The sequence below is a fragment of the Medicago truncatula genome, chromosome 1 (assembly GCF_003473485.1).
Source record: "Medicago truncatula cultivar Jemalong A17 chromosome 1, MtrunA17r5.0-ANR, whole genome shotgun sequence".
Lineage (NCBI taxonomy): Eukaryota > Viridiplantae > Streptophyta > Magnoliopsida > Fabales > Fabaceae > Medicago > Medicago truncatula.
The window spans coordinates 11,334,119-11,345,811 of record NC_053042.1 but is presented as its reverse complement, the minus strand read 5'-3'; the positions used below and the strand labels follow the sequence as shown (position 1 = coordinate 11,345,811).

Sequence of the window (11,693 nt, the reverse complement as noted above, 5' to 3'; positions counted from 1 at the left end):
GACACTCTTTTTTCAACACTCATTTTTTAATTGGCTTAAATCATGGTGGGTCTCACACTTTGAAAATGGGTTCCACTTAAAATGGTGGATCACACATTGGTTTAAGCCAATTAAAAAGTGAGGGTTGAAAAGAGAATTAATTTAAAATCCTTAAAAAGTATTTTTGACAAAGTATTTTAATACATTTGTTATCAAGACCCTTATTATTCTTACATCCTCCTATCTCTATATCTAATCTTTATTGTAAGAAAAAATATAGTGTTAACTCATTTTTAATATATTATATACATCATTTATTGAATGCAACTTAAATAGTCGATTTTTTTATGTAGTATTTTTTTAATTATTATTGTTTGTGCTATTAATTGTGTATTTATGGTGTTTCTTTCTTACGTTGTTGGGACCAGCCAATGTGAAGAACAGAGCTTGCTTTTCCTTTTGTTTGGTTTAAGAAAGAAAGAAACTTTTCAGAATTTCAGTTGTACTAATTCAAACCAAACCAAACTGGGTTTTCATTGGTTTCTGGGTTTCTTCAAATTATGGAAAGAGATTTTTTGAGTCTTTGCTCAAAAGAATCATCACCTGAGATTAACAATGAAGGGTCAAAAAACTCAGGCATGTTTCTTTGCTCTTTTTTTTAATTCTTTGAGCTATAATTTTGGTTTGGTTTGTGGAATAATTAAATAGTTGAACAAGTTACTAAATTTTATGATTTTTTTTGAAGTTGTTTTATTTAGTGTGTATAAAATTTGTAACTAGTTTTGTTGATTTGAGTTTGAAATCCTCACAACACAGATGCTTATATAGATGTCAAAAAGGTGAAATTTAACATATAAAATTGAAAATTTATCCTTGAATTTTTTTCTTCTTGTCCATATTGAAGCGTGTAATAGTGTGCCAAATTGATTATTATAGGGTGTAGTAGAGTATATGATTTTTTTTTTTTAATCCTCGGGTTTCTCTGCAAAGGAGACCTGGAAAATTGGAGTTTGGTCCGAAGGTAAATAAAGTATGGTCAAGGATTGTTCCAGCCAGATTCGACATTAGCTACTCCTGATCAATTCGGCGTTAACTGAAGCTCGTTAAGCACTTGAGCTCAACGGGGGGTTGAGTAGCTTGATTGGTTTGAGCCAAGGGTTAAGTAGTAGGGGGAGTCGGGTTCAAACCCCGGTGAATGAGAAAAATGTTAATCTAACAACTAATTATTAACATTGCTTGTTTAAAAGAAAAAAAATCTTGAGCTCAATCACTTGATTAATTTGATTATGAACATGAAGTTATTTTAGCTTATGTTAATGATTCCTTTGTGGCTATGTGTAGGTTTTTCAAATGTTTCAGCAGTAAAATGGCCTTTCTTGAACAAAGTCGCTGTTCATTCATATTTGACGCCTTTTAAAGTTTCTGAAGACGATAAGGCTAAAATGATATCTTCTGGTTTCATACAGGTTTGTTAATATCCTTTCTCTAAATTTCTGTTTTTTGTTGAAAAATTGTGAAGTTAGGACAACATTCAGTTAATCAGGATTTCAAAGTCATTAAATTTAAGCGATTAAAACAGATTCACTTTTAGAGGGTCGTTGGACTCGAGCGTGAGCAGATAGGTATTTTAATTTTCAGTTCAATCTGCTTACGGTATCTATCAATTATACAAGTCTTTTTAGGATATGATTCATATGAAATTGCTTTTCAGATCCGAACATAATTTTAGGATGTTTTGCTACATATCATGTCTACATTTGATCTCACATTTAATAAGTATAATCTGACATCTTTTTCCACTTCCTTCCATTGTTTGTTCTTACTATTTAGAACTCTTTCAAACACGATGGACAAGTTGGCATTCATTTTTCTGTGAATCAGTATCCTGTACAACACAATGTGAATTTTATGAATCGTCATCATGATGTGAAGATGTTTCCAATTTCCAATCAAGCAAATTCACTTTCTGCGGTACATCCGCTCCTAAAAAATCATCTTGCAACTTTTGGTCAGAATATAAATGGTGCTAATGCGAAGCAATCACTACTTGGTGGATTACCGGTTACCGCACCTCATTCAGTTCTTCCGATCGTTGGTACTGTTGCCGGTTTGGTTGAACCATGGTAATTTTCGTTTAATGCTTGAGATGTTTCTTAGGAGTAATGGTTTGAATTCAACTAACTTGTTTGTCTCATTTATATTATGCTTCAACAGTGAGAAACCATCTGCACCTGCTCCTCAACTTACCATGTTTTATGGCGGTACTGTGAACATCTTCAATGATATCACTCCTGAGAAGGTATTTTTCTCTCATATATATTCACCTATTCTGCTTGGATTGATTTAATTGAGCTTGTCTACTATCATAAGCACTAATGAGAGTATGAGACTGTTTGGAGAGCTTATCGAAACAGGTTATGACATGTTCATTGTCCATAAGCTGTTTTCAGGTTATTATCATAAACTAACTCATTAGGATAGCTTATGAAAACAACAGCTTATAGCTTCAATAAAAACAATATGACTATTTTATTTTACTGTAAAGTAAATTAAGTTGTTTATCCAAACAAGGCCCAAGTATAAAGGAAAAAGGGAAATCATACATCTCATAGTTAAGCTTAAGTTTGTTTCATTTTGACTGAAGTTAAACATAGGTTTGATCAATTGTATTCAGGCACAAGCCATCATGTTGTTGGCTGGAAGTGGCTTATCTGCAGCTTCAAACAGGGCTCAACCTGAAGTTCAGGCATCTAGCTCGAAATTCGCATCAGGTGATGATGGTTTGCCTATAAGTCCACCTGTATACATACCACCCTGCTCTGGTATTTCAAGTCCTTTATCTGTTTCTTCACACACTGGTCCACAGCCAGGGAGTGGCTCAAGTAGCAGTGATGAGTTTATGGCTGCTAAAACATCTAGAGGCCCTACTCCTACCACATCTGCTTGCAAAGTTGTGACTCCAAAAGTAGTCAATGCAACCACCATGATTCCATCAGGTATGTAACAGTATAAATTCTTGCTACATGATGTTATTTTACTTATTCGCATTCTTTTGCCATAAGTTATAATAAATATAGGATGCATCCTTTTGTAGTATGGAGTTAATCATGTGTTTGATCATTTTTAGTGTTTGTATTTAATGATTTTAATGGAATTGGCATATAATATTTTATGCAGCTATACCGCAAGCTCGCAAAGCATCATTGGCTCGATTTTTGGAGAAGCGCAAGGAAAGGTTAGATCTAATGCACGGGTTCTATTTCTCATCATTACCTTTTCCATAGAACAAGTTATCATCTTTAAATTGTTGAAACTTGAAACATGTTGATTTCTTATTCTCTCTGAGTTTTTCATTGTTGAGAGTTTTACTTTTACATCAGATATGATGTAGCCTAAAAAATCTTTATGTGGGAGATGTAACTCACCTTACAAGCCAGTTTTGTAAGGTTGAACTAGGCCACTTCAAATATAAGATGGTCTTAGAGCCCATTCAAAAGTCTTTATAGGTGGGAGGCATACATCACCTTACAAGTCGGCTTTGTAGGGTTGTGTTAGGCCAACACAAATTATAAGATGGTCTGTCTGAGAGCCTATCCGAAATTTGTTGGGCAACCCTTTATTGGATCACACTCTAGATGTCAAGTTCATGGTGTGACGAGGGTCTGTTAAGCGTCCCAAATCAGATGTGATATAGCCTGAAAAAGTCTTTATAAAGTGGGAGGCACACATCTTACTAGCCGGTTTTGTGGGGTTGAGTTGGGCCAACACAAATCATAAGATTTATTTTCATGATTTTAAACTTTTATATTGTCTATACTACTCGTTTGCCTCTAAATAAATTGGTATGATGTGTTGGAAGGAAGAGGAAGAAGTAACTCACCTTCCAAAATAATTTTATACATCAAGTATCATCAAAATCATGTGAAACATCATTACGATTCTCATGTGTTTCTGTCAATACAGGGTGATGAGTACAGCACCATATAACCTCAACAAGAAATCTGAGGATGCACAAATGCCGAATTCAATGGGTGCTAACATCTCTGCGACCACTGGTACTGCTAATATGCTGGTAGCAAACCAAGGATAACAGTAAGTAACTCCTTCTTATAGAAGGAGATTACATAAGATGGAGAACATTTGCTCCAACATGTAACTTAAAATATTGTTAGAAGATGACTCTATTCTTCTTCCATGATTAAAACTTATCCTGAGATTGATATGTATGTTTGATACATAGGTAGGCATTTCCCTTAAATAATTTGTTGTGGGGGGGTCTTACCTTATATTAAGTGGTTGGATTCTATCATAGCTTCCAACAGTATAGCATTAGCATAGACCATTATGTAACTATATCTGACAATCTGTTACAGATATGTTGGAGAATTCAAACCAAGATCGAATATATATACATTTATATTTAGTTTTTAGATTTTACTTTTACTCTGATGTACTAAATTTTTTGAAGAGATATCCTACTTTTGTTGCTCTGATTGCCTCTGCTTGATGGTTTTAGTTTTGAAAAGTAAACTCTTATTAGGTTCCTGAAATATCTTTAGAATATCAATCTGATAGTAAAATGATACTTTTTACATCAAAGTATTGTGTTGTTATGTTTTATTTGGATCTAATTGTCATGAAATAAGTAAGTTATATAAGAGAATTACTTTTCAATTACCTAATTGGCATAATAAGTATCTTTTGAAGAAAAATTTAGAATGACAGAGGTCAGAGTGATAAAAAGGTCATGATGAGTTGAACTTTCATCACAAGCATAATATACTAACTACTAACATTTATCATTAAAAAAGTTTGATCTACAACACTTTTGCTAAACCAAATCATCATAATCCGGTACTTATCGGACTAGTTTTTTATGGATTAACATTGAAGTTTAAGCATTTAACATTAAGAGTTTAATTTGTATACATCAACGGTGTAAAATAATTTTATGTAAATGTCCACTTATATTTCTTTATTTAGACATTTTTGCCGGTATTTTAGGAATAACTATTATATATGTATGTAATTATTAGGAAATGATTGGGTGTTTGTGTAAATTTCTTACATTGTCATTGCATATAAACTACACTCTGATATTAATCAGAGTGATCTTTAGGACAAACAATTCAGTGGTGCATATTGCAAACTGCCTTTGGAATTCATACCAAATTTACAAAATGTTGTTACAATGGAAAGAGGTGATGAGATAAAAATAAATATATTGTCAAGCAAGTTCACAATAATTTAAATTAATATTATTGTAGCCTACAAAGAAAGGTAAACACGAGTGTATGAAAATCACAGGTTTCACTATCATACATTAACACTCACGTGAAATAGAAAGATGATATATAATGACAATATTTCTACAACCATAATTAATATATGCCTCCCACTTGCAAATTTGCCAATTTGTCAAAATAAAAAACATAAATCCGTTACATGCAAAGTTGATAATTAGTGGTACCAAAGAAATAAAAAAAATTAACACTTCAAATCAAAGTGTAGCAGAAAAGATAGCAATAAGAAATATCTACCAGCTATATGGTATGGTGTAACAATCAATCACGTTTTCAACGAAGGAATAATATATAGATTGACATGGCGTGCATATGTGTCAAAGCTTCAACCAATCATCAAAGTGATTTGCTTTTGAGGTCATATTTTAATTGTTGCTTGCTACCTTCCAATTCCAAAGGTCGTTTTCAAGGCATGTGAACATGTCTGCTTTATATATATACTCACTTTTTTTTTTTCCTAGAGGATTTATTTTGAGGAATTTTATGTACTCCCTTTTATTATTCATAAGTATATCATATTACTCATTATCTATGTTTTTGTCATAAAACTATTATTCAAGAAATACATAAAATAGGTATTAGAAAATGATTAATCTGTACCCGTGAGTTTAACTCAGTTGACAGAGACAATGCATAATATATGTAAGGTTTGAATCCCGGACACAAAAAAAAATGATTAATCTATATTATATATATTAAATTCAGGTTTTTCATATTGATTGAATCTTATATAATATAATATAATATAATTGAAAAATATGAAATATTAACATTTTCTAATTAACAACTATTTAGTAAAACAATTTTTTTACATTACTTAATTTTTTATCTATATTTTAACTTTTTAATTTTTTTTTGGTATAATACCTTAGTGACTATAAATTTACCTTTTAAGATGAATAAGACCGTTTTCAATGGAAAAGTCTCAAGTTTTAAAGACTTGGTACTTATTAGGTATCTCCATTTTGGAGAAATTATTGAGGGTCTTATAAGACCTAAGGTTTCACTCAAAACTCTCATTCTTAAGTGGGATCCACACTTTTTTAATATTATAAAATTGAAATATAATGATATAAAGTTATTGATAGTTGATTAGTGGATACCTTTTAAAAAATTTGTGTGAAATTATGGATTGGAGGAATTGGGTGTTTATTATGTACTAATATTAAAAAATTATAAATGAGTGGTGTGTATACGTGAGATCCATTTTAGTATCCAAAACTGAGTGTCTTCATTGTGGATGTTTTAATTGGAATGTCAGGGGTTCAAACTCAGACCCTTGCATATATTATTTAATGTAGTTAGCTCATAAGGACTAAATTATTAACTAAATTAACTTTCAAACCTAATCATAAGATATTACATTGACATCTTTTTAACTAAAGTGTCATGTTAAGTTGTGTCTTAAGAGCATATACTCCATCCGTTCTAAATTATAAGCAAAAAAAAAAAATCACACTTATTAAAAAAATTAAAACATAAGAATTTGGAGTATAGTTTTTTGTGTTTTCTTTGGAAAAAGTTTTATAGGAAGATGTAAAACCAATTTTCATTGGCTATTGGTTATGGAAAAAATTGAATGTAATTTACATTTAATTTTATGAGAATAAACAAAAGTTTTTCTAGAAAAAAGATTTTCTAAAAAACAAGATTAAATAGGATAAAAGTGTGTCCTTTTTGCTTATATTCTGGGACAAAGAAAATATGATTTTTTTGCTTATATTATGGGACGGAGGGAGTATTAAACAACTCAAAAATAGAAACATTCCTTTGAATTTCGTGCATTCAATTAATCAAAAGTAAAAAAAAAAAAATTCAAATGCATCTATTACACCAAATTATTCCCACTTTTGGCTCATTAAATTTGTCTTAGGGTGTGTTTGGTTTAGAGGAGAAGTTGTGAAGAGAGAAATAGGTGAGAGAGAGAGAGTGAGAAGAGAGAAATATGTGAGAAATATAGTAGATATGATGTGTTGTTTGTTATAAGAGAGAGATGAGAGAAATAGAAGAGAGAAGTGTTGATTATTTATAAAAGTATTAAGATGTCCCTACAATAAAGTGAATAGATTGAGAATATAATATTTTAATGCAAGGGCAATAATGGAACAACAAAGTGAATAGTGTTCTCTCTCTCCTTTCTTCTCTACTGTGAGGAGAAACCAAATGTGGTAGGTCCCACTATTTTTTAATCTCTCTTCCTTATTTCTCTTCATTCTAAACAAGAGAAAGTTACTATCTCTTCTCTCTTTGTCTCTTCTATCTTTTTCTCTTCCTTATTTCTCTTTAAACAAACAGACCATTAAGAATACAAGTTAGCATTTTCTTTTAACTAAATTAAAATAAACATAGCAATTTTGTTCATTTTGACTCGCAGAATATTGAATTTGTTCAGCTAGAGCTAGAGATGAGCTAAAGTATTGAATATGGTTGAGGATAATACATCTCAACCCTCTTAACCATATGATTTTTTTTTTTTGAAGGACTCTTACCCATAATTATTAGCTTGCTATTGAGGCTTTTATAAGTCAAATTTTCAATGCAAAATCTACGCAAATTTAGGTAGGAATCTTGTATTAAAGTATTATCATAAGAGTTATGCTTTGAGTTTCAATACATTGCAAAATAAAATTCTAAAAAATCAATATTTCATTTTCAACTTTCACTTATAATTGAATAATCATCTTATAATTTTATGTTCTTTAAAAACAAAATCTTATAATTTTATTTCAATTGTTCTTTGCTCAACTTGATCTCGTCTTAAATAGACCTAATCTTATTTTAACTCGTAAAACATCAAATTTGTTTGGGCATAAGGAGTAAAAATTTAAGATTCGGTTAGGGACCAAATATAACATGTCTCAACTTGTCCCTTACTAACTTCTTCCTAAAAAAAAATTTTATTTTTTTATTCTGGAGATTATATTTTCTAATAGAACAAACAAACAATCTGAATTTAATATATTTGGGGGTTTTGTTGTTGTAAATATGTATGGAATTAGAAGAGAAAATGAAATGTAAGATTGATGATTGTGGGTCTAGTCATTGGAGCTAGTCGATGACTCTCAGTCAAGAAGGCAATCACCTAGTTTACAAATCTTTGTTAAGTGGCGATGATCTGTCATTGGAAGACGAAATTGAACATTGTTCTTAGATTATTACATTTTCTACCTCGTGTGTTTCTTACACGCTCTATTTTTTTTTTCTTTTTCAAAAATACTTTTTGCTCGGATTATATAACATAAACTCATTTATATAGATTTTTGAATTATAAGATCTTAAACCTTGTTTTGTCAAGGACTTCATATTACATAATCACTAGATGATATAATTAAAAATGACAAACAATAGGTAAAGAGATGAGCATGGTACAAATTCTCATTTTATTAATAGTTCAATACTTTCAAGGTACATTTACATTAAAATTAGCATTATTACAATTCTAGACACCTAAAGCTAAATCTCTAATAGATGAAAATGGAGGAGGACGGAGACTGAAGTAAGGCTTGTTTCCTCTCTCGTTTTAAGAAGGGAGAGGAGGGGGTAATGCTAAACATGGTGGGAGAAAGAGATTATGATGAGCAACCTTAGACCTAAAAGAGCAAACTTACACTCAAACGGATGGTGTCAATTCGCAGAGTGAGGCATTTCCTTTTGACCATTCATACTATCCATGGATAAAGGTAAAACAAACCATTTTATGAAAGAACAACAATGAAACATTGTAAAAGAAAACAAAAGGAGAGAATGTGAAATATAATGAAAATTTGAGAAGAATTTGTGGGTATTTATATCAGGGAATTTGTGAAGAATGGTGCATAGAGTATAACAATCCACTAATTAGAGTAAATAAAAATGTAGTTAAAATGGTCTGACTAGACAAGGGACAAAAAACAGTGTTGAATGAGCTAGTCTTGCTGACCAAGTTATTGTCCATACTTTGAATTGATTCAGATTATGTAATCTTAAACTATATCAGAAATGGTCGGATAATATCATATGTACAAGTACAAGAGTATGTTAAAACTCGTACTTTATAAGGTGAGGGATGGTTCGAATTTTATATTTTGAACCAGTCAAGTACATAATTTTTCTATGGTTCACATTACAGCGACAATTTCTTTGATCCATTGCACAAAAAACTTCTATAATTTGGTGCGCTTGTTCATTTGTTGTAAAACACACTAGATAATCAAGGACACTTCGGTCATTGATCTAAACACCAAACTACTCTCTCCGTTCTTTTTTAAGTGTCTTTTTAGGGTGAATTTTTCGTTCCTATTTAACTGTGGTTTTGGTATTTTAAGGGTACGATTTGTCAGTTATACCCTTTGGCAATTATTCTTATATTTTTCAATAAAACTAATTAATGATATATATTTGGAAAACTAAAATTTATTTTTTTAAACAAAGTTTGTTTGTTTTCTTTTAAAACAAATTTTTTTCTTGTATCTTCAAATTTAAACAAATTTTTGTTACCTATGATAATAGTTCCATGAAGAGTAAAAATTCTATAAATAAGTCCTCGTGAGCATAGCTCAGATGGCATGGACATGCATTATTATATGCAGGGGTCGGGGTTCGAATCCCGGACACCCCACTTATTCATCTTGAAAAAGGTGAATTCTAGCCTGGCTACTTGACAAAAAAAATCTATAAATAATACGAGTAGTTGTTAAAAATTTCAAGTGCAAAGTAAAAGAATAGATCTCAGAGAAGAAAAATAAAAGCCTCCATGAATGTTCAAAAGAAAGAAAGAGTCGAAAACTTCATTGGAACTGCTGATGGGAGCTGAAGATGGAGAAGTAGTTGAAGACTCATTTGACAAGATACAAGATCAAAAACAAGATAAACCGCACAAAAAAATAGGAATTTGTTGGAGAAAGAGAGTAGTAACTAACAATTGTTCGTTACATATTAAATTTATTGGAAAGATAAAATGTGTGCAAAAAAATTGAAAATTATTAGTGGATTAAAATGATGGTATAATAGGAAAAAAAATGCAAAAATACACTTCACTATTTTTGTGTTATAATTCTAAAACGACACTTAAAAAGTAACGGAGGGAGTAGTTCTTTACTACAACATGAGAAAACCCAATTTGTTTCGGGTTCGAAATGATTTCACATTGTATGGGTTGAAGGATCAGTTGGATCAAATCAATTGTCGACTCAACCACAAAGACACAAGGAGGGTGGACAGTGACGAGTATCGCCGTCCATCAACTGGCTCAAATGGAAGCATACAGTTTACCCATACGAAACTTAGGAACGAGAAAGATGTGGGAACCATGTTCTCAATATTTGGTCAGTACAATACTAAAGGACCAATCGAGTTAGAGATTTCGTTGGTAAGATCTTTCGAAGATATTTGAAAAAATTTGATCCGGCCCCGGACATGTGAAGAAATCAGAGCTTGCATGGAGGAACCAAATGAAGAAGTAAGTTTGTATGATATGTAATTTTTTATGTTGTGTTTTACGTTGTTGAATTATGTAGTTTAATTTTTTAATGTATTTGAAATTGCTATATTTAATGTATGTCGATGAAATTACATTACCTGTGTTAAAACTCATATTTTGCAGGGTGAACGACAATTTATCTGGTCCATGACGCACATCAACTTGTATAAGATGTTTGATTCATTTGTTGTAAAACACAACAAAGAAAGAACTCTGAAACATTACTTGGTGGATCTGAACACCAAGAGTTTGTTATGAACTTGATCTTGTTTTTAGAAATAGAAATATGAAAGTTGGCAGGGCAACTGAATCAAGTTCAAAATAACATTTTGGAACACACTCTCTTTCATCATCATTATTTTATTATGTTGTTTTACGCCGTTTAATTACGTCGTTTAATTTTTTCATGTTTTATGCACCATGCAAAACCCTCCAAAACTCAAGTTTTAGCACAGCCTGGGATGGTTTGGATTTTATAATTCAAATCCTTCTCTGAAAATTTCAGATTATAAACCTGGATCATCCCATAATATGGAATGTGACGTTACATCCAAGGTTTAGGCGGTTTGTGATGTGTTAATTGCATTTTTTGTCGTTTTAGACATTATAAGTGTTTCCTTTGACTATAATTACGGTCTAAGAACGTTTTAGGGCTATCTATCGCCTTGCTTCATTCAACATTTTCATTCATTCTTTATTTCTCATCCATTCTAAAATTTATTTCTTATCTTTTAGTCATGAGGTGTTCATGACATCATTGGTCACTACTGACCATTCATTCATACAATCCCAGATATTGCTTTGCAGTTTTTGTGAGGATCGTACGATGATCATCATAGACCTTTGATATCAATTAAAACATTATTTCTAAGTTTCAATATGTTTTTGATTCTATAATTCAAAAATACATATGAAGAGGTTCAGATTTTATAATCCGTACAAAAGGTATTTTG

The 11,693-nt window shown here is 31.2% G+C and overlaps 1 protein-coding gene across 1 annotated transcript; it reads left to right on the top strand.

Annotated features, from left to right (window-relative positions):
• The first annotated feature begins 383 nt into the window (after positions 1 to 383).
• On the top strand, positions 384 to 4,416 carry LOC25482514 (protein TIFY 6B). Its single transcript, XM_013611089.3, has 7 exons — positions 384 to 615; positions 1,321 to 1,445; positions 1,810 to 2,102; positions 2,194 to 2,278; positions 2,654 to 2,975; positions 3,157 to 3,214; positions 3,943 to 4,416. The coding sequence occupies exons 1-7, from the start codon at positions 540 to 542 to the stop codon at positions 4,067 to 4,069; spliced, it is 1,086 nt and encodes a 361-aa protein (XP_013466543.1). The 5' UTR covers positions 384 to 539; the 3' UTR covers positions 4,070 to 4,416.
• The last annotated feature ends 7,277 nt before the right edge of the window (positions 4,417 to 11,693 follow it).

Bases quoted from the DNA above. Each gene is read 5' to 3' on its own strand.
- LOC25482514 (XM_013611089.3), top strand. From the start codon at position 540: ATGGAAAGAGATTTTTTGAGTCTTTGCTCAAAAGAATCATCACCTGAG. The intron at 616-1,320 runs GCATGTTTCTTT...GGCTATGTGTAG, and splicing joins TGAAGGGTCAAAAAACTCAG to GTTTTTCAAATGTTTCAGCA. The intron at 1,446-1,809 runs GTTTGTTAATAT...CTTACTATTTAG, and splicing joins TATCTTCTGGTTTCATACAG to AACTCTTTCAAACACGATGG.